At 36.1% G+C, this 24,359-nt stretch overlaps 1 protein-coding gene across 1 annotated transcript in view; it reads right to left on the bottom strand.

The window, feature by feature from the left end:
* The window catches only part of CCDC39 (coiled-coil domain containing 39), a 58,892-nt gene extending 42,540 nt beyond the window's left edge, over window positions 1–16,352 (bottom strand). The window contains exons 1-7 of the mRNA XM_046003234.1: window positions 16,202–16,352; window positions 9,234–9,353; window positions 7,526–7,672; window positions 5,894–6,052; window positions 5,047–5,139; window positions 4,797–4,925; window positions 1,553–1,744 (exon numbers count right to left, since the gene is read on the bottom strand). Coding sequence (XP_045859190.1) covers window positions 1,553–1,744; window positions 4,797–4,925; window positions 5,047–5,139; window positions 5,894–6,052; window positions 7,526–7,672; window positions 9,234–9,353; window positions 16,202–16,291 — 930 coding nt within the window. The 5' untranslated portion in view covers window positions 16,292–16,352. The remainder of the gene's footprint in view (window positions 1–1,552; window positions 1,745–4,796; window positions 4,926–5,046; window positions 5,140–5,893; window positions 6,053–7,525; window positions 7,673–9,233; window positions 9,354–16,201) is intronic.
* Window positions 16,353–24,359: the final 8,007 nt, after the last annotated feature.

Here is a 24,359-nt window from a genome sequence, read left to right as displayed (position 1 = left end):
AAAAAATTTAGTAGAAGAAAAAAATTTAAATAAAAAAATTAATTAACTTTGCAAGACTAAGAATCATAGGGAGAAAGCCATGAATTCCATGTTTTGCTTTCTCCTCCTCTGGAATTCTGCTGTTCTATTTGGTAAGTGAACTTGGTCTTGGATGGATTTCTTGTTGATCTTCTGGTAGAGGGGCCTATTGTAGTGATTCTCAATTGTCTTTGCCTGAGGCGGAATTGCACCGCCCTTACCAAGGGCCAGGCTAAGTAATCCGCCAGGGTTCGCTTTTGGGAGCTTTTGTTCCCTGAATGCTTTCCATACAGTTCGGGAGGACAGGAATGAAAATGGCGGACTCCCAATCTCTGGCCCTGAGGAGCTGAGGGCTCGGCCCCACTCCTCAGTGTGCCCTCAGAGAAAAGTGCTCAATCACTCCCACCTCCCTGGCCTCTGGCTGTGCTCCGAGCTCACCCAGCCTGTGACCAAGCATCTCAGTCTCTGGCACACAGCTCTGCCTGGAGTCTCTGAGTCCCGCAGATCCCTGGGCTCTTCCGGGGGGGGGGGTCTCCCCGGATCTTGTGGGGACCCCACTCACACAGATTATGGTTCAAGGTAACCCTAAATTGAAAGCTCACTCCTTGGCTCTGTCTCTGTAGCCGGCTTCCCCGCTCTAATACCTGTGAGCTTTGCGACACTCAGACAGGCTGATCCTTCTGTGACCCCGCAGGACCTGAGGCCATGCTGTCCCCGCATGGGCTTCACCCCGGTTTAGCCTCTGGAGTGATGTCCCTCAGTGGAGCATACTTTTAAAAGTTCAAAAGTTCTGATTTTGTGCTCCGTTGCTCCGCTGCTTGCCGGGAGCCAGCCCCTCCCCACTGTGGATTCACGTCTCTGCCGGTCCTACCTTTCAGAAAGTGGTCGATTTTCTGTTTCTAGAATTGCTGCTCTTCTTCTCTTTGATCTCCTGTTGGGTTTGTAGGTGTTTGGAATGGTTTGATAAGGTATCTAGATGATCTCCTGCTACCTGATGTTGTCTCAGCCTGCTACTTAGCCATCTTGACTCCTTCCCCAAATTATATACTTTAAAATGGTGAATTATTATATGTGAATTATATCTCAATAAACAAATTATGAGTGAATGAATCCCAACTTTTTTTAATACAATTGGTTTAAACTTAAAAAACTTTAAGAATGAACTATTATCAGTGACATTTAATTAAAGCAAGAAATATGCTTATTTTACTTCTTTAGGATCATATGTAATTACTCTTCTTGGACAGAAAAAAATCTTTCCTTCTTTATCAGAAATAAAAAGTGTAACAATTTATACAATGAAAGGCTCTACAATATTCCAATTTCCAATCCCTTCACACCACCTGTGATATGCCTGGCACCCCTCTTGCTTTCACCAAGCAGGGCTCAAATGCAGTACCCTAAAATTCCACAACATAAAGGGACATAAGAAAAAGGAACTAGAAGACAGTTCCTTAATCAAAAGAGAGTTTTTACACTTATTTCTATAGTAATTTTTCATAAATACACAAGCCAGTCTTTTTAGTTGACATACCTCATCTTTCAGCTGACTTCTGTTTGTTTCATGACGCTGATACTCCATTCTACATTTTAAAAGTTTACGATCAGCAACAGAAATTCTTTTCTCATATTCTGTGTTATTCCCAATCTCACTTTCCAAAAACTTGATCTTTTCTTTAACCAAATTTTCTTTTTCTCGTATTTCCTGCTTTATCCTTGTTAATGCCTAAGGTTTAAAAATATGTTAAATATATGTTTAATACAATGAACAAAACAAAAAGGAATTCAGTTTTTATTTTTCTATATTCAGTATTTTATCAAAACTTCTTAAGACAGTATTTTCTTTAAAGAGAGCCTACTTTGGGGGCACCTGGGTGGCCCAGTTAATTAAACATGCAACTCTTGATCTCAGCTCAGGTCTTGACTCCAGGATCTTGAGTTTGAGTCCTACATTATGCTCCACACTGGGCATGGAGCCTACTTTAAAAAAAAAAAAAGTCTTTTTATATGATTAAAAATAAAGTATTAATATGTTACACAGTTACACATCAGTATCTATAAGGTCATTTTTTTAAAAGATCTTGTTCTCTTAACTGGTATTTTGCTAAAGAGAAGAGAAAAATGTCAAGCTTTCATAAACAAAAGGTAATATTTTTAAAAATGTAACACTGTTGAACATTTTTACATAGAAAATTGAATTTCAATTATTTTATTATAATAATATTTCACAGGACCAGTTTTTTTTTCATCTTTTGAGAATAATATTTTAGTTATTTGTTTTAATAAGAATGTCTTCGCTGAGGGGTTTTTCTGGTCCTGGAGATACAAAATAAATAGAATATACAAGGTAGTAACTGAGATGTGGACAAAGCACCAAGATGATGAATTCTACCTAAGAGGAATTTTTTAAAGGCATTACTTAAGAAGCTTCTTTTAAGTTAGGCCTAAGAAGATAAATGGATATGCATAATGTCGTGAAAGTGTAGGGAGGGCAGGGATGGAATGGGGACGTATCAAGAAGGGGTGGGTACATATGAAAGGAATGAGGCTGGAAAGGTAGAATTAGGGTCCAATTGTGAAAAAATTCAATTTTTTAAACTGCCATGTTTAAGAGGTTCAATTTTTAAGCAATGTGGAACAAAGAAGATTTTAGAGCTGAGGAATAAAAAGCTTACATGGTTTTTACAAGTGATGTTGATGGCAACATGTTAAAGGAATTGGAGGAAGAAGGAAAATTTACCCTAAAATGTAATTCCAAAATGAGGTCCCACCCAACAGTTAATCCCAGAAAACTGGGTTGAGGGAGGGTATATGTTCTGAAATGAGTAACTTTTAGGAATGCTGCCTCTAGGGCACCGGGTGGCTCAGTCAGTTAAGCATCTGCCTTCAGCTGGGGTCATGATCCTGGGGTCCTGGGATTGGGTTATCTATAGGGCTCCCTGCTCAGTGGGGAATCTACTTCTCCCTCTCCCTCTGCTGCTGCTGCTGCTGCTGCTCTCTCTCTCTGTCAAATAACTAAATAAAATCTTTAAAAAAAAAAAAGAAATGCTGCATTAATACTATACATATTGGCATATTAAATGGATATATATGTCTGTAACGTACTACATTTTTTTAAAGATTTTATTTATTTGTGAGAAAGAGAGTATGAGCAGGGGACTGGGGTAGGGCAGAAGGGGAAGAAATAGGGAATGGGGTATGGCACTGTGGGAGTAGAATAGGGCAAAGGTCAGAGGGAAAGGGAAAAGCAGGCTCCCCACTGAGCAGGGAGCCCAACTTGGAGCTTGATCCCAGGCCCCTGAGATCATGACCTGAACTGAAGGGAGAAGCTTAACTGATTGAGCCACCCAGGTGCCCCTGAAAAGCACTACATTTAAAAAAGCACTGAGAAAGAAACTGAGGGTTTTGGAAGGGAGGGGGTGTGGGGGGATGGGTGAGCCTAGTGATGGGTATTAAGGAGGGCATGTATAGCATGAAGTACTGGGTGTGGTGCATAAACAATGAATCTTGGAACACTGAAAAAATAAAATTAAATTTAAAAAATAAAAGAAGCAACATTTAGACTGCTGAATTTTCTAGACAGCACAATCTATAAAAAATAAAAAATGTGTAATAGTGTTTAAAAAAAGGCATTGTAAATTTATTTAATCCCACATTTTCTCTGTAACAATCAACACTCTAGGGCACCTGGGTGGATCAGTGGGTTAAGCTTCTGCCTTTGGCTCAGGTCATGATCTCAGGGTCCTAGGATCGAGGCCCGCATCGGGCTCTCTACTCAGCGGGGAGCCTGCTTCCACCTCTCTCTCTTTGCCTGCCTCTCTGCCTACTTGTGATCTCTGTCAAATAAATAAATAAAATCTTAAAAAAAAAACACTCTATAATGTAGCATTATATATATATATGTGTGTGTGTATATATATATATATATATATAACTTAAATAAGTTAAATATATATATATTTAACTTACTTAAGATGTTTTGACCTGTCTTTGGTTGTATATATAGTGTTCATTCAACCAAAGACAAGTCAAAACATCTTAAGTTTATAAATGTAAAATGATCATTCTAGAACTTTCTGCCTTATATTTACTACCACTAAAAGATACTTTAATACCTACTTCAACATTCACATTTTTAACAATGTTACACAATTATAACAATTAACACTCTATAATGTAGCATTCTATATATATATACTTAAGTATAATATAATACAATATATACTTAACTTACTTAAGATGTTACCTCTGAAACTAGCAAAAGATAACAGTAAGTCTGTGTTTAATCAGTGTGGTACTCCTTCGCTTCCTAGCTTCTTCCATACTATGGCTGCCTCAGTTTCAAAAGTGAAACTTTATCACAGTCTAGGTTTCTTTCCTGACTCTCCCTTTTGTTTCTTGGCCAACCATGAGATTCATTTCTCTATACCAGTGATTACTCCAAATAGCACATATATTAAATCCAAAGCAACTCGGACAACCATGTGTGAGTCAGAGCATTGATTTTACTGCACTAAAATTATCCACTGACTTTCTCTTGTTTCACATTTCAAAGGGGCAGGATCTATTCTTCAGCATTATAATACCATAAGTAAATAATCTTCATAAAATCACATATCTAAATGGAAAGAGTCAGCTTTGAAAAACATTTACCAAAACTATTGAACCCTACTACAAAAGTGATTTTTAAATAATGTGAGTTACATTTGAAATAAATAAGTTAAATACAAAAGAGACTAACACAGTTGAACATTGCAAGGACCAAACAACTATTTTACCAAGGCACCGTTATCAATGTCTCGATCTCTCTTCTGCATGTGCTCTATTGTGTTCTCCCACTGTTTAATGAGTTCTTGTCTTTCATTATGAATCTTACGAAAATCTTGTGCCGCTTTATCCAATTCTAACTGTCAGAGAGCAAATAACATTTTTGTGAATTTAAGTGCTTTAGCATATATCCCTTCAACAATTAAGAAATAAGATATTTCTTGTCTTATTTCTTAATTTTTAATTAAGAAATTAACTAACCTGTGCGCTTAGAGTCTCTGTAAGTTCATTGTCAAGTACTTTTCTTCTCTGATGACATTCCAAAGTCAGTCTTTCTAATTGCAGGGTCAGTGCCTATAATGTAGTTGCATGTAAAAATATTCATAATTATCATTTAACTTAAAAGCTATTACTATATCTCACATTAAGTACTATTATATTATAGATACACACTTACTTGCTATCTAAAACAACTATAAAATAATACATACATTGTCTTTTCACCCCAAAGGGTGCGATGAAAACTCAATTATTTCTAAAAAGATTTTTAATACTTTTTAAAGTTAGAAAAAAATAAACAATAATTTGCCATTTTAATTATTGGAAATAATGTATTTGGTATTAAATCTATTAGAAAATAGTATGTTTCATAATATTAACATATAACACATTGAATTACAAGTAGATTTTAAGTAATGTTATAATTAAATAATATTATAGCCTCAAATCAGCAAACACTGTATATTACATTCAAATTATTATTTAGACAAAAAAAGTTATTTATACGTAATTCTAATATAAAACTTTCTTCTCTGAAATGCCTTTGAAAACTCTTCTCAGTCAGGATTCTTAAGCTGGAGTCTGTGGATCCCTAAATGGTTAGAGGATTTCAGAGGATCTATAAAACTTCCAGCAAAATTTTATGAGTATTTGAGTATAGTCACTTTTCTAAAGAGAGGATCCTTGGCTTTATGAAACTGTCAAAAGAGTCTCTGACCCAAAAAAGTTTAAGAAGTATGGCATTCAAATTACAAACCTAATTTAGGTAAAAATGTTCACATACTACAGATTTAGAGAAAACCTAAGATTACAATTTATAATTTCTCACCCTAATTTTATTATCATCTTGTTGTGCATACTTCTGAAGAGTGAGGGCATCACTATCTTTACGAGCTGATTCTTCTAACCAGGCTTCCAATGCTTGCTGGTCCCAGTTCATCTGACATTTCAAACCATCCAATTTTTGAGTAGTTTTAAATATGTTATTCTAATTTCCAAAGAAAGGGGGCAGGGAGAGGTTACAAATATTATTTACTACACAAACTAAAGTAAAACATAATATTACATATTACAGAACATATTAAAAAGGAAGAAGAAATCCTCCCTTTCCCAACTTCCAGATACACATAATGCACATCTTATTATATAACTATCATACTTGTATTTAATTCTTCAGTTGTAAAATAGAGGGGGAATGATTATACAAAATTGAGAATAGTAGTTGAGTCAAAGATGGTTTAAGAAGGCTTTAGGGAAAGTCTCCCAGAGCAATCTCTAATATTAGTCACTCGCCAAATCCACCCCATGCGGATATATGATCTTTGTAAAAATAATGTGCTTGATATGCTAACTCAAGCCCAAGTCAAGTCCCCTTCAGCTCCATTTCCAATCAGATTCTTGCCTCTAAGAGACATCTTCTATGGAAATTTTGGATACTTCTAATTGAAATAAATATAGTTAAGAAGATAAAAATATTTCTGTAAATGAATCAGTCAGTCAGAGAAAGACAAATACCATATGATTTCACTCATACATAGAATTTAAAAAACAAAACAGATGAACATAGGGGATGGGAAGGAAAAATAAAATAAGATGAAAACTGAGAACGAGGCAAACCATAAGAGACACTGAACTCTAGGAAATAAACTAAGTTTGCTGGAGGGGAGGCGGGTAGAGGGAAAGGATAATTGGGTGATGGACATTAAGCAGAGCACTTGATGCAATGAGTCCTGGGTGTTATATGCAACTGATGAATCACTAAATTCTACCTCTAAAGCTAATAAAAAAATTTCTGGAAATGCATTCACTTAACAAATCTACAGTCATAAAAGAAAATAGATCAATATGCAAATAAATACAAATTAATATAATATGTATGTATATGTGTACATATGCATACACATGTACATTTCTATATGTATATGCACATGTAAAGAGAATTGAATTTGTTTTGTTTTTTTGAGAATTGAATTTGGATAGATCTCCCAAATCAGGCAACTAAAACAAAGGAAAAGAGAAAAAGAGGTTACAGTAGTTTATTGTTAGAGTTACAGGCTAATAAATTAAAATAAAAGGTAAAAATTTTGAATGAAAAGTGAAACTCAATATTAAAAATAATTTTTAATGTGGCCTTTTAAAATATACGAATGAATTATGTCTAGTAACATATGATACTTATGAATAAATTATGCCTAGTATCACACAATAGACAGCCAGTATGGTACTCTGCACATGGTGGCTCAATGACTATTTGGTAAATGAATAGTGGGAAAATAAATATAACATTCTATCGTTTCATTCAAATGACAATGCCGCATGCCTTTCATTGTCCAAAAAACAATGTAAGTAAATGTCAGGAAACTAAAGAATGCCTTTACCATACAGAAAAAAAATCAGTGTTTGATTGGTAAGGGAAGAAAGAACAATAGCACAAAATTTTAAGTAACATTTCAATACGCACTTCCTTATCGCTTTTCTTTTCCCGTATTGAAGCCATTTCATTTTCCAGTCGTTGGATTTCATCCTTCACGCGTCCCAGTTCTCTTTCCGCAATGATCTTAAAATGCTCTTCACTTTCAATCTCATGCTCCCTAGCTTTACAAAGAGACTACAAAATAATTTGCAAGACAGAAAGACTTCTTAATTTTTAATTTTATAGAATATTTATAATAATCCATTAGCCCCCCAAAAAAGTTCACACAAAATATTTAGATTAAGTATTATTAATTCCACTTCTCTGAAACCTAAATCATGTTAGACTTTATGATTCAATGTAGTTTGTGTTGTGTACTAGTTATAAGAAAGTCAGTTCATGGAATGACCTAGGAGAAAATATTATTGTCAGCAATTTTCAGATATTATGTTGGTCTAGGGAAATCGGAGAAAACCAAAGTTTATAATGGTAAGACTTAAAAATACTTGGGAAATGAGATGTTTCCATAGACTGATTACATATTCTAACTAAGAGATAATTTATAAATGACTACGTAAACACCAATGGTTATAAATATTTCCCAGAACATATTAATAAACCATCAATGCCTTTGTGTTGTTTTACTTAACAAAATAGTTAAGTTAATTGTTGACTGTTGAGTTTGGAGTGCTTCGAAGTTATCACCATCAATTATTAGAGCTGTTAGTGTTATAGGAAGTTTATTATCTTTTGTGTCTATTATCTGATTTAATTAAGGTTTGACTATAATGAAATATACCCACAGAGAGTCTCTGACTTTCAAATCCCCAACTCAGTGATTTAACAACTTTAAGAAAAGATGTTCCAGTTTATTTACTCAATCGTATTAGGATTCAAAAATTTGAAATGTTGCTTTTAAAAGTTCATTAAATTTGTAGTTTCCTAATAAGACTTATACACAATAAAATGGTTACTTATCTGTATTAATTATAAATTGGTATTAAAAGCATACTTTGTCCAATTTAAAGAATTACATATCTTTCAAAGAAGGGTAGAATGCATTTTTTTAAAAATAGTTTGAAATGGAAGTTAGTAAACTCGTCAGTGCTGATTTGCTGAGCTGACTTGCTGGGCATCATCAGGGAATGATGTTCTGCACATGAACAGACAATCCATAAAACAGAAGCTTACTTAAGTAATCATCTTAAGTTTTAAGTTTATTATTTGTAATAATATTTCTAAAATGGATTATACTTTCTCTGGTTATCTTAAATAATACCTTAAATACAACTTATCTCTTCCATTATCGCAGAATCCTAAAATACTATGGTGCCCTAAGGGCTACTAAAGTGTGTGAACTCTTTGCGGCCACTCAAAATGGCCCAGTGGGTTCCACTGAAACAGTGAAAAGGAGGTGGAAATTCTATCACATGTTATATTAGGTCTATTTTGGCTTAAAATCACTGTTTGATCACTAAACCCTTCTCATATTATCTAGTACCTAAATATTACATTATACTGTTTGAATGATTTCTTCTTTCAAATAAATTAGTTATTCCTGAACTTGGTAGCAGCAGTGAGTTCCTCAACGCCTTTTTTTCCTACCTACTTTCAGGTTCAAGGTTATATTGACAATAGTTTAGCTATGCTAAAGTTTTCTGTTGGATCCCTAAAATAAAATCACAGGTGTAAATGCAACGTGAAATGTTCCATGACTACACATGGCACAATCAACATTATGTTGGGATAATTGTACCTGTGTAAATGAAAATTCTTGCTTAACATTTTTGAAGTGAGAAGTCATAGCATTAATTCGATCTTCATAGTCACGTAGCTGGTCTTGCAAGCTCGACCTTTCCTCTTGCAGCTTTGACAACTGTAAATAATATGTGCAGTAATTTAGAGATTACTATGGGAAAATTAGCATTATATTAAGACAATAGAAATCTCTCAGATTTCTCAGAAATCTCTCAGGGACCATTGCTAAGATGCAATTTTCACACAGCAGTACTTAAAGGAAAAAAATGAGATTTTATTCTGTGGCTCAGTGGGTTAAGCCACTGCCTTCGGCTCAGGTCATGATCTCAGGGTCCTGGGATCGAGTCCCGCATCGGGCTCTCTGCTCAGCGGGGAGCCTGCTTCCCTCTCTCTCTCTGCCTGCCTCTCTATCTACTTGTGATCTCTCTCTGTCAAGTGAATAAATTAAAAAAAAAAAAAATCTTAAAAAAAAAAAAAACCGCAAGATCTCTAGAACAAACAAAAGCAGCATAATAACAGACATAACAATAACACAAAACATGAACCATAAATTTGAAAAGTAGTGGGACACCAGGTATAATAGATCCTCCTGAACTCCTATGCAAAACCAACATATTTAGGGCAAGCCAGATAGAACAGAACAACTCTCATGTCCTTAAACCCTATTTCTTTTTTTTTTTTTTAAGATTTTATTTATTTGACAGAGAGAAAGAGAGAGATCACAAGTAGGCGGACAGAGAGAGAAGGGGAAGCAGGATCCCCACTGAGCAGAGAGCCCGATTTGGGGCTCAATCCCAGGACCCTGAGATCATGACCTAAGCCTAAGGCAGAGGCTTAACCCACTGAGCCACCCAGGTGCCCCAGACTCTATTTCTTACTGTATTTTATGTGTCATTGAATTAGAACACTGAGTAGAAACAAAACAATGCTAATGCATTACACACCAACAAAAAAAAAACTTTAGTTAATTACAAGATAAATTCTCAGGACAATTAGAACATATGAACCCTCAAAGCAATATAAAAGCTCAACAAAACAAAAATATCCTTTCCTATACTCTTGATCTGCGGTTCCCAAAGATGGGGCTACAACCCAGGAGGTATACAACAAAATCCACTAAAGTACAAATGATAATATTTGAATTTTTAAATAAGGAAGAAAGAAAATAAATACTAATATACTCTGTTATATCCTGTATTTTATTGAACATACTAAGTAATAGTAAATGTATTTTTTATTTTTTATTTCATTAATTTGTTTTACTTTTAATTCTGTTTACTTTGTTGTTGTTGTTTTTAAGATTTTATTTATTTGACAGAGATAGAGAGATCACAAGTAGGCACAGAGAGGCAGGCAGAGGGAGGGGGAAGCAGGCTCCCTGCTGAGCAGAGATGCTGGTAAGGGGCTCGATCCCAGGACCCTGAGATCATGACCTGAGCTGAAGGCAGAGGCTTAAACCACTGAGCCACCCAGGCAACCCTGTTGTTCTTTTTTAAATTTATTAAGAGCAGTCCTTAGTTTACTTACTTTTTGTCACATCAATTACTATGGACTAAAAAGTTTATGTCACCCACAACTTCATATGTTGAGGCCTTTACCCACATGTGATGGTATCTGGAGGTGGGCCTTTGAGAGGTAAATGGGTTTAAATTAGGACCTGAAGGTAGGACCCTCATGATGGAATTAATGTCCTTATAAGAAGACGAAAGACCAGAGAGCTTCCTTTCTCTCTGCCATGTGAACAAAGTGAGAAGGCAGTCATGTGCAAACCAAGAAGAGGGCTCTCTCACTAGACCCCAACCACGCTGCGATCCTGATCTCAACTTCTAGTCTTTCAGAACCTTGAAAAATAAATGTCTGTTTTTTAAGTGACTCAGTCTATGATATTTTGTTATAGCAATCCAAGCCAACTAAGGCACTGATTTAAAAATGAAGGCATTTATCGGCTCGATCCTGGGATTGAGCCCCACATCGGGCTTCCAGCTCAGTGAAGAGTCTGCTTCTCCATCTGCCTCTGTTTGCTGCTCTGCCTACTTGTGGCCCCTCTCTCTCTGTCAAATAAATAAATAAAATCTTTTTAAAAAAATAAAATAAAAATGAAGGCATTTAAGCCTATAAATTTTCTCTCAGTAAGATTTTTGCTATTTCTAATCAATATAGGTGTTAATCACTCTTTTTATTATTTTCCAAAAGTTGACATTTCCCTATCAATTTCTCTATAATAGAAGTGCTATCCAGGAATATAAATCTGAGAAATTGGCCTAATGATTTAAGATGGATGTCTTAGCCAGCTCAGGCTACCATAATAAAGTATCATAGACTGAGTGGCTTAAAGATCAGAAATTTATTTCTCACAGTTCTTACGGCTGGGAAGTCCAGGACTGAGGTAATAACTAGTCAGTTTGGTTCTGTTGAAATCTCTCTTCCTGACTTACAGACAGTACGTTCTAACTGCGTACTCAAATGGTAGAGACAGAGTGTGTTCTGGTCTCTCTTCTGCTTCATATAAAGATACTAATCGCATCATGGGAGCAACATTCTTATGACCTCATCTAAGCCTAATTACCTCCCAAAGATCCCACTCCAAATAACATTACATTGGAGATTAGGGCTTCAAAATATGAAGTGGGGAAGAATCAGTCCATAACAATGGAGGATAATTTTTAAAATTATTTATTACAAATGCTGTTGGCTTATGATTAGAGGATGTGGCCTATAAAATTCCTACCACTCAGGCACCTGGATGGCTCAGTTGGTTATGTGACTGCCTTCAGCTCAGGTCTGATCCTGGAGGCCCAAGATCAAGTCCCACATTGCACTGGGCTCCCTGCTCAGCAGGGAGTCTGCTTCTCCCTCTCACCCTCCCCCACTTATGCTCACTCTCTCATTCTCTCTCTCTCAAATAAATAAAATCTTTAAAAAAAAATTCCTGTCACTCATTCTTTAATTGTGGTAAAATACTCATAAACTACTTTTTCTCATTTTAACTGTTTTTCAGTGTGCCTTAAGAGTGGCATTAAGTACGTTCATGTGTTGTGCAATAACTGCCACCACCCACCTGAAAATTTTCATCTTCCCAAACTGAAACTCTTTGCCCATTAAACACTAACTCTTTTTCCCCTCCCCCAAGCCCTGGAAATCGTCATTCTACTTGTTATCTTTTTGAATTTGATTTACTCTAGGTATGTCACATAAGTGGAACCACATAGTATTTTACGTCCACCTTATATCACTTCGTATAATGTCTTTAAGGTTTATCATTCACTTCTAATGTATTAAGGATTTTGTCCTGGTATAGTAAATGATCTAACTTTGTAAATGTTTTACTGACATATTCTTTAAAGTATTTATTTGGGGTGCCTGGGTGGCTCAGTCATTAAGCGTCTGCCTTTAGCACAGGTCATGATCCCAGGGTCCTGGGATGGAGCCCCACATCAGGTTCCCTGCTCAACGGGAAGCCTGCTTCTCCCTCTCCCTCTTCCCCTGCTTGTGTTACCTCTCTTGCTGTGTCTCCCTCTGTCAAATAAATAAATAAATAAAATCTTTTTTAAAAAATAAAGTGCTTATTTAAGGAATATAATGCTCTCTGTTTTCATTTTTATTGTATTATTCATAACTTTATATCCTTATTTTTACCTATTAGAATTCTCCAATTCTGAGGTGGTCAATATTGAAGTATCCTACTATTTTTTTGTCAAAGTCTACTTGTATTTATAACATCTTTTACTTTTGTGTACTTAATTATTATGTTGTTTGGTGCATACAGCTTTATGACTTTTTTTTAATCAGTTTTAACTTTTATGATTGCATAATGAACCCAGAGCAAAAGCATCTGCTTTTTAAATGAAAGCATAACAATTCACTTTCCACAAGCTGATAATTCCTTCCCTACAGAATTCCCAGACAATATTTTTTGTTTTTAAATATAAAAGGTCATGCAAGGACCACCAGATATTTATTGAAAACTTATATCACATGAGGGATATCAAGATAAACACAAAGATCCCAGAGGAAACATATACTTCAAGACACAAAGAAGAATTAAACACATGCACACACACTCAGCCAAACTGCAAATGATATTGCACTTTGAAAACAAGACCACATACTACAAAAAACAACCAGTAAAAGACCTGAAAATTAAAAATATGGTTGACAGCATTGCCAAAATAAAAATTATAATGTAAAAAATGAAACAAACCCCAAAAGTTTCCAGAGATTAAAATTGTAAACTACGAAGGAATGGAAATCATTCTAATATCAGATTACTCAACCAACATCACTACTGGAAGATAACACTTTCCAAATTCGGTGCAAAAAAATATTTTTAACCTAGAATATTCTATCTGGTCAAAACCATCAAATGTGAGATTAAATAAAAAACATTTTCAGATTCAGAGTTTGCCTCCTATACACCTTTCTCAGGGACACAAAAGAAAGTATTTCATCAAAAAAAAAAAAAAAAAAAAAAAGGAAATAACCCAAGAAAGAAGATATGTGATCTAGGAAATAGAACATCAACCCAGTAAAGGAATAAAGGAAATTCTCAAGTTAACAATTGGAAAATAGGCCCGTGAAAAAATAGTCCATATTACAAAACATAGTACTTTAGAAGGAAGGAGTAGAGGGAGAAAAAAAAATCTGATACTATGATTTAAAGAATATAAACTTAAAGCAGTCAATGCAAGAAATCAACTGGCAACCAAGGATGCAAGGAATCAAAAGCACAGTACTACGGACCCTTCTTGAAACAACTATTTGAAGATAGAACCTAACCAGTCAAAAGATGAACTAAAGTGAAAAATCCATGAAGAGGTAAACTGAATAAAACTGGCTGCATCAAGGACCATCAAATCAGTTTACATATTACACTAAGACTAAACACTTGTAGTAAATTAAGGACATTGAGCAAAATAAAAAAATAAACCTTGATAATATAAAAATAATAAAACCGCTATTTTTTAATGGGGTAAAAGATCATGGAAAGACTTTTGAGAACTAATTTCTTTGTTTTAAAAATGGGAAATGAAATGAAATGGTAAATTTCTCATAAAATTCTCATTTTAAAAATGAGAAATGAATATCAGGGAGCCAACCCATACTATCAACAAATGAAGCAAAGCATTTTTTCAAACAGTAATTTAACCGTTTCATTTATTTTCTTATACAGCTTTTCCTAATGTTAAGAAAATTTTTTACCAATTACTATTTGTTGTAATCAAGTAATATTTACCCGAAATGCAACAATCCCTTTATTTTTGTCTAAGACAAGTAAAAATAAATTTTTTTATTAAACAAAAATTGTTATGTTAAAAACAGTACACATAGGATTCCATTCTTACAATACTTCTTTTTGTCTTTTCAATCCATGTATCTATAGACCACGATATCTAGAATATTTGTTTAATGCCTTAATAGTCACACTTCTATAGTCAACAGTAGGTATTTTGAAGAGGGAATACTCCATTTTTTATTTTATACACTTCTGTTATACGTGAATGGCTTAAACTTACCAGAGTTGCTTTTTTAACGCCATTGTTTATTCAGGTGAAGCAATTATGACCCTCACTCTTCTTCTATTTCTCTGTGATATTTTTAAAATAGCTAATATAATTACTGTGTATATAAAATCATATGAGACAAATATTATGGTAATAATACCAAAAACCAACATATGAAAGTTTAATGTACATTAATGTCCTTAGAACTGTATTACAATCCTGTGAAACAATTATTTATTTCCAGTTTATAGAAGAAGAAACAGGCTAGTAATTAAGGCTAGTAATTAAGATCTGAACCCATGGCTGGATACTTCTTATATTATTAGTCTTCAGTATTCAGTGCTAAGTCTGTTATATTCCCTAATGTTGTTCTTCATTAAAACAAACAAAAAAACTGCAGCCAACTAAGTTAGACATGAGTAAAAAAGAGTATTTGGAAAAAAAAATCTTCAAAAACAGTGAAGGATTTTCATTTTCATTTTTCAGAGGAAAGAAAACCTCTTCCATTCTATTAACTAACATAAACATCATCTGTTCTTCTTGGACCCTCTTCTACACCGCACATTGCCATGTAATGGAACTTTAGACTGTTAAAGGTTTTTTAAAGTTTTCTGAGCTGGCTGCAATTTTTTTTTTAAAGATTTTACTTATTTATTTGTCGGGGAGAGAGAACACACAATTAGGAGGAGTGGTAGGGAGAGAGAGAAGCAAGCTCCCCCATGAGCAGTTGAGCAAGGATCCCCATGGGGGACAAAATCCCAGGACCCGGCGGGTCATGACCTGGGCTGAAGGCAGATGCTTAATTGACTGAGCCACCCAGGTGTCCCCGGATGCAGTTTTATTTTTAACAACTATTATGCATTGGTTGTAAGCCGGCATAACATATTCCTTACAACGTAAAATATTTTATATCACTCTGTGACAACATTCTCAGTTTGAAAAGCTGCAAATTGTACATTTTACATTCTTACTAGAACGTTCCTCTTGAAAACATTTCTCCGAGTCACTTTCAACTTCCAACGTCATAGGCAGAAACTCAAAAAGAAATGTCAACCTAGAACGTGTTTTGTTTATAAACATCGGTCAACAACTGTTGCTTCAAAAACCTCAGAAGCCCTTTGCAAGGCGTGCTTAATTCTGAGGAAGGAAAAAGTGTACTTGGGGACCAGCCTTTCCTCTCCTGCCCAGGAGGCAGGAAGTGTGTACCCGGAGCAGGAGAGGAGGAGAGAGTAACGACTTAGGCGTTATAGTCCTGAGTATCAATTATTGTATCAATTTACATTTTGTAAGTTTAGCAAGTTCCGAAAAGGGCGGGCAGGTGAGAGAGAAAGATGATGATGCGGCTGAGAGTCAGGCAGTGAAGAGATGAAACTGGGAGAAAAGATGGGAGGAATAAAAGAGTTGGGGTATTCCTGCCAACCAGAAAACTTCCCCTTTTACCCTGCCTTCTTCACCTGATCCTTACCTGATCTTCCAGTATCTTGTTTTCCTCATTTGCCACCGGGATAGCAAACCCATCGTCCCAGTGCAGCTCCGCCAAGAATTCGCTACTCATGGTGGCAAACCGATAGGGTACCTCCGACAGGCTGTGGAGGAAAGATCGGTCTTCCCGTACAGCCAAGGAGCAGCACGCCAGGCGGCCACACCAGCAAAACTCCCAGGTAACCACCAAGGCAGCCCTAGCAACCGTCCCGCGCCCTTAGTTACCAAACAGGAAGTGCTCAAACCGCAAGGCAAAACTTCCGGTGGAGAGCTAGGTCCCTAGATCTTGAGCCGGTTTTTCTTTTTGAGCTCCCAGGGAAACGAAGCACCTTACTCCAGAGGTTCGCTGGGGTTGCCAGGCGCCAGTATAACTCTCCCTCCAACTGCGGCCTGAGGTCCTCCCCCCAGGCACTCCCAGAGGGTGTAAAGTCAGTGGCGCCTGCGGTCTCTAGGCTACACAGGGTAGGGGAATGGCGTTGCGCTACGCAACTGCCGGATCGCAAGCTCACAAGCAGAGGAGAGCTAAGGAAAACAATAAACCCGACTTTTTTTTTTTCTTTTTCTTTATTATTTGAGAGAGAGAATGAGAGAGTGAGAGCATGTGAGGAGAGAGGTCAGCAGGAGAAGCGGACTCCCTGTCAAGCAGTGAGCGGATGTGGGACTAGATCCCAGGACTCCAGGATCATGAGCTGAGCTGAAGGCAGACGCTTAACGACTGAGCCACCCAGGTGCCCCTTCATTTCTTCCTAATCTCGAGAAAGGAAACAGAACCCACATTATCATGAAAGCATTATTCCCCTGAAGGGGCGCCCCCATTAGACTGGCAAGCACTTCACCAATTCAGTAATTTGAATTACCAGCTTGGCACTGGTAGACATTTGAGTTTACAGCTTCTGTTCTACAGCATCTCAGAAACGGAAAGAATAAAATGATCAACTAATCCTTTCATTTTCCAGATTAAAAAAACTGAGGCTAAGGTGAAGCGATTCAAATCAGCAGGACCTAAACCAGGATGGAGATCTACTACAAACTATGCTGTCTGCAATGAGAGATGTTCTTGGCTGAAATACCTCTACTACGGCATCAGGAGCTTAAATTAATTTTGCTTATCCAATAAGTAACTGTCGCCTTTTTTGCCCTTTTGAACTTTATTTTACCATTATGTTGTTACACTTTTTATTATAAAAAGTTTAAATATAAAAAAGTAAGGGGGGGCAACGGGGGGGAAAGAGAATAGAGCAGGGTATAATGAATGCCCACATACTCTATCTTGATTTAACATATTTTGCCACATTCACTTTATCTATATATTTTTTTAAGATTTTTATTTATTTATTTGACAGACAGAGAGATCACAAGTAGGCAGAGAGGCAGGCAGAGAGAGAGGAGGAAGCAGGCTCCCTGCAGAGCAGAGAGCCCAATGCAGGACTCGATCCCAGAACCCTGAGATCATGACCTGAGCCGAAGGCAGCGGCTTAATCCACTGAGCCACCCAGGCGCCCCTTTATCTATATTTTTTGCTGAAGCATTTTAAAATCTCAAACATCATGACATTTCATTCCTAACTATGCATCATTAATGTTTAACATTCAGTGTTTTCTAACAAATACAGTATAATTATCACATCTATGAAAATTAACAATATCAAAATTCTTGAATATCATTTAATAACCATTTCGTGTTTATATTTCTTCAGTTGTCCTGAAAGTGTCTTTTTACCACTGGTTTATTACTATATTTTTGAAATCTTGTAGTTTTGTTTTTTCGTGTTTACATGGTTTTCCATATATTTAAATCTTACGGACTATTTCTCCAGTCTAAAAGACTAGAATTAGCTTTTTGTATTTTTAAAAGCATTTACCTTTTATCTTCTATCACTATAGAAACATTTTATACACGTGGCATACTTTACAGATGTATTAAAATGCAGCATATGTGGCATATAATATTTCACTGAATGACATTACTCAGATGCAATAAAATTTCATTATTCTTAGAAACAACTTTTATGTGTTTGACCATACATAGTATATTCCATGCATCAAAGTGTAACGAACACATTCTTTCACTGAAATACTGTGCTTATCTATATATACAACTATCATTTTTAGAAAGAATTTTTATATGTGTGCCTTATGGAATATATTAAATGCAGCACAGTGTGGTAAACAGCATTCACTGTAAACAACACTGTACTTACTCACATATACAACATTCTAAGAAATAGCCTCTATAGGTAGAATTAGCACCGCATTTTATTTCTCACTTCTGCAATGCCTAAATTCTCAAGGTGGTGGAAGAGAAAGGCAGCTTGTAGGGGGGATTTCAACCTGTGTGGAATAATGGAAATTTAGAGTTTAAATAACCTTATAAAAGATTATCTTTAATTTTGTAATAGTTTAGTCATCCCTACTAATGAAAATGTTAGTATTCAGCATATATTAAGATGGCATATAGTTATTTATAATGGAGATTTGTCACGGCAATAGTGCTTCCTAAAATTATTAGTTTGTTCTGTACATATGTTTTAAACATTCTTTTCTAATTCCTCATCCCCATTACTAATGTGAATACTGAGGCAGCCGCCTCAGCCTGTGCCAATCTGTTGATCCACCCCTCTCAGTGTTAGCAGGAGCTGCCAAATACATGACTGCAGCTGTCTTTGCTGTACTTCTGTGGGCCCCAAGGACATAAGAAGTCTGGCAGACAAATTCATGCAAAAAGTCCCATTTCCCCCCCTCATGGATTCTATTTCTTGAATTTCAGGATGAAAATTATACAATGTTGAATTTTGTACAAAATGTCCAAACATTCTAATTCTACATTTCTGCCTTAAAACAATATTCCTGCTTTTCTACTTCATTACCACAGCAGTCCATATCACCCAGTTCCCACTTTTATAATCCCACTATTATAACTCTACTTGATTTTATTCAGATCTAGACTTGGAAACAAAACCTAAAGTTTTACAAGCCTTGTTGCTGATTATGAAATACTCAATTTAATCCCAAAATGCTAAGATAGATGTTACCCTTTTGCTACCTCATTCCCAAGAAGATAACTTCATCCACATCAAATTTTTCAGGCCAGAATATGAGGAGATTTATGGTTTTGCAAAAATAATGTAATTATTTGTTTAAAAAAAAGAAAAATAAAAATACATGTACATTATATAAGAAATACATGTACGTTATAAAAGAAAAACTACCTTTCACCTCCACACTAATCTCATTCCCAAGAGGTTGCCGCTGTTTGGCATGTGTCCTACCAGTATTTTTTTTTTAAGATTTTATTTATTTTCTCGACAAGAGAGATCACAACTAGGCAGAGAGGCAGGCAGAGAGAGAGGGAGGAAGCAGGCTCCCCGCTGAGCAGAGAGCCCAATGTGGGGCTCAATTCCAGGACCCTGAGATCATGACCTGAGCCGAAGGCAGAGGCATAACCCACTGAGCCACCCAGGTGCCCTGTACCAGTATTTTTTTAACTAAAGCTACATATACATAGGTACATTGATTTTTCCCATAGAAAAAGAATCACAATAAAAGTATTCCTTTGAAGATTTACTTTAATCACTTAACAATAGTGGCCATGTTTCCATATCAGTATATTAGATCTTTCGTCTCTTAACGGCAGCTCAAATTCAGTATTATCCATCAATTTCAACTTTTTAAACAATTGCTACAATGAACATCTTTATAATACTGTATTTCATTAAGTGTGGGGTATACTTATTTTCATATCTGAATGTCTCTAAATTTGGGATACATATTTCAATCAGTGGTGTTTTTGATTTGGTGATTAAGAGATAACCTTGCATACATATGTGTTTCTGCATGACTTATTTTTAGAAGTAAAATTAATGGAAAACATATAGAAGCAATTTTATTTTGATAGTTACTACTAAATCCTTTGAAAACGTCTTTACATACCAACAGAATATGGCAGTAGCCTTGCATGCTCTGTATATTATGAAGTGATTATTTTACAACCTCAAGAGAAAAAGATGGTATCTTGTTGTTTATTGACAATTTTATGAGGCTGGGCATATTTCTTCTGCTAAGAATTTATCATATCCTAAGACAAATACAGTATGTTTTCACTCATATGTGGAATTTAAGAAACAAATGAACAAAGAAAAAAGAGACAAATAAAAAAAAGACTCTTAACTACAGAGAACAAACAGGTGGTTACCAGAGGGGAAGTGGGTGGGAGATGGGTGAAACAGGTCAAGAGAATGAAGAGTACACTTCCCATGAGCACTGAGTAATGTTCAGAATTGGTGAATCACTATATTGTACACCTGAAACTAATATAACACTGTATATTAATTATATTGGAATTTTAAAAAATAAAAATAAATATAGTATATCCTTTGCCCATCCATACTATTATGTTGTCTCTTCTTTTTGAATTATAACAGTGCTTTCTACTTTATGGACAGTGTTTTTTGTGCATGCCTGTGTGTGACATGTGTGTATGAATAGTATTTGTCTCCCAATCTGTTTTGGGGTTTTTTTAAACTTTGTTTTTGGTATATTCTGCCATACCACATCAGAAACTGCTCTTCTTGCCATTAGTATGCTTCATGTTCCAATGGGAAGTTTAGCATCAGCTCACCAGATCTATGGGCTGCATTCAACACAGCTATTCTTTCCTTCTTTTTTTCTCATGGTTTTTTATGCCTATTAGTTTCTCATTTGTTGCTTTATTTTGTCCTGTTTGGCTTCTTAATATTGGTATTTCTCAAGACCCAAAGCTTGCCTCTCTCTACTCTTCTTACACTTGCTTCCTAGGGGATCATATCCATTTTCATGGCTAAAATACCATGGACTTCTTTAACAACTCCCCTTAGTATTTCTGTATCCCAGATCTCTCTTCTACACCAAACATATATCCAACAGCCTACGTGACAATTCCACTGAAATGTGTCCTAGATGAGATGCCTCAAACATAATACACAGGGGTAAGACAGAATTCTTTTTCATCCCACACATACCCCAAACCTCTTTCTCAGTCTTTCCTAGCACAATAGAACCAAAGCCATATATCCAGCTGTACAAAATCAAATCCCAGTTGTCATTACTGATTCCTTCCTTTTCTCCACCTTCCACCTCCAATACATCACTATGCCATCTCACTTCTTCCCCCAAGTCTATATTGATTCTACTTCTCTCCATCTTCACTACCACCACTCTAATTTGGACTATCATCATTTCTCACTGCACTAATGCAGCTGTGTCCTCAACAATCTCCCCACTTCCACTCTTGTTCCCCCCAAATCCATTCTCCCTCAACAGTTATTTTGAACAACTCATTTGAAATATTTTCCACATACACAAAAGTAACTTTACAGTGAGTACCAAGAGCCCCTTGATCTAGATGTTTCCTAAATTCTACCACTAATTTTTTATTATTCTTGTTATCATTTGTCTATCCATTCATCAATCTGTGTCGATGCATTTCAAAGTAAACTGCAAGAATCCATATACTCTCCCCCTAAATACTTCACCACACAGGTTTACTTTTGCATATAGGTAAAATTTAGATACAAAGAAATAAAACTTATGTTTTGACATACGCATACATCTGGTTAACTTAAACTCTCAAGACTAGAACATTACCACTTCTCCAAAAAGTTCCCACTTGCCTCTTTCTAATCAATCCTGGCTCTCACCTTCTCCAACCCCCACAGGCAAACTACCATCCTGATGTTTTCACTACCATAAGTTTTTTCCTCTCTTTTAAAACTTCAAATAAATGAAAAGGTAGTATATTGTGCTAAAGGTACTATATTTTCTAATTTATTGCCTTTCAGCTCCAAATTTACCCATTTTGCCTGCTTTTTAAAAATAGATAGGGGCTGTTTAAGTATTTCTCCTTTGACCATTGGCACAAAATCAAGCTTTATCAGGGTACAGAAGGGACACTGCAGGAGGAAGAAAGTGTTTTTTCTTCCTGGTCCCAGGGTTCTCAGCTGGCAGACTCCCGAAACTTCTCCAGTATCTAGTTCCTGCCTCACAGACAGTCTGCCTAGCATCAGGTTTCTGCATTGCGGGCAGCTTCCTCAGTTCCAGGCTCCTGCAGCAAACAGCAGCTTCCCCTGGCACCTCCCCCACCCCAACTTGGGCAGTTTTGCAGCAGAATGCCTCTAAGGAGACATCTTCCCACTAACAGATTCCCCAGCACCACAAGAGAATAGATTTCCAACAAGTTCAACCAGCACCACAATGACTTCTTTGCCATTCTGCGAGGCTTGACAGGGTCCTCTTCCTTGGACAATCTCTCAGCATTAAGGATGACTGCTCCTTGTAGGTCCTATTTCTATATTCTTTAGAGTTGTTTACCTCTTAACTGCCAACCCCTTGGTACTTCAATCCTGTTATAGTTAATAATCCTTAATATTAGGTGGATTTCCCTATTAAATTACTATATGGTTTCTCCCTTCTGATTGGATCCAGACTCATACAAGAATGTACTTTTTAATGTCAGGCTTTTGTTCACTCAGCATGATATTTTTTGATATTCATCCACACTGTGGTATCAATGGCTTATTTATTTTCATTGCTAAGTAGTATTCCCTTACATAATATAACACACTTTGTATAGCCATTCTCCTAGTAATGAACACCTGGACTGCTTTCAGTTTGAGGAAATTATGAATAAAGCTATTATAAACATACTTGTACATGCCTTTTTAAAATACAATTTTTATTTTTTAATTTTTGATTTACAGAAAAGTTATAGAGAGTTCCCATATACTCCTCATCCAGTTGCGTTCCTCCAATGTTATTACACATTATTACTGCAGTACATTTCACAAAACAGAGAAGCCAATATTGATACATGACTATGAACTAAAGTCCAGATTTTCCAGTCCTTTTTTATAGAGTTTATGAATTTTTACTTAAATTTATTTAAATTATAGGTAGTTAACATATCCAGTCCTTTCCTCAATGTTCTTTTTCTATTCCGGAATCCAATCCAGCATACCACATTGCATTTTGTTGTCATGTCCCCTTAGTCTCCCCTGGTCTGTGACAAGTTCTCAGTTTTTTCTTGTTTTTCATGACCTAGACAGAACTAAGAAGTACTGCTCAGGTGTTTCGTACAATGATACTGACTTGTTCTATCTGATGGTTTTCTCATGATGAGGCCACAGTTATGGGTTTTAGGAAAGAAACCTACAAAGGGCTCTTCTCATCACATCATATCAGGGAGTACATGTTCTCATCACATCACCGGTGATTTTAATCTTGATCATTTTGTTAGGTAGCATTTGCCAGGTTTTTCCATTTTTCCCCTTTTTTAAATGGAAGTATAATTAGCATACAGTGTTATATTAGTTTCAGGTATACAATGTAATGATTCAACAATTCTATATATTACTCAGTGCAATCAAGATAAGCATTCTCGCCCTGCATCTGGGCTCTCTGCTCGGCAGGGAGCCAGCTCCCCCCCCCCCAACTGTTTGCCTCTCTGCCTGCTTGTGATCTCTGTCAATTAAATAAATCTTAAAAAAAAAAGATAAGCATTCTCTTGATCCCCTTTATTTTTTTAAAGATTTTATTTATTTACTTGACAGAGAGAGAGATGGAGAGCACACAAGCATGGGGAGTGGCAGGCAGAGGAAGGAGGAGAAGCAGGCTTTCCGCCAAACGGAGAGCCCAATGCGGGGCTCAGTCCCAGGACCCTGGGATCATGACCTGAGTCAAAGGCAGTTGCTTGACCTACTAAGCCACCCAGGTACCCCTATCTTACCCCATTTTAAAGCTACTATTTTCCTTTCCAGACTCTAAGTTATTTAATATTCAGCCTGTCTTCAAGGAGGGAGATTACACCTTACCTCCTAAAAGGAGAGTACCTACATATATTATTTGAAGATTTTTCATAGTAAGATTATCTCTTCTCCATTTATTTATTCAATTATTAATTTATAGCACAATGGACTGATATATACTTCATACTTCGGATTCCAAACTACGCTGTTTTGTTGCTCAGTTGGCTCCAGCTTTAGCCCTGTCTCCTTGACACGCCTTCATCTTTTTGAGCAATGCCTTACTTTCTGGCACTGCAAGATCCCCCCAACACCCCAACGATCTGCAACACCCCAAGATCATCTTGTATTTTTCCTTAACCAGCCT

Source organism: Meles meles, chromosome 4 (assembly GCF_922984935.1).
Source record: "Meles meles chromosome 4, mMelMel3.1 paternal haplotype, whole genome shotgun sequence".
Taxonomy (NCBI): domain Eukaryota; kingdom Metazoa; phylum Chordata; class Mammalia; order Carnivora; family Mustelidae; genus Meles; species Meles meles.
This window is presented reverse-complemented; position numbering and strand designations above follow the sequence as displayed.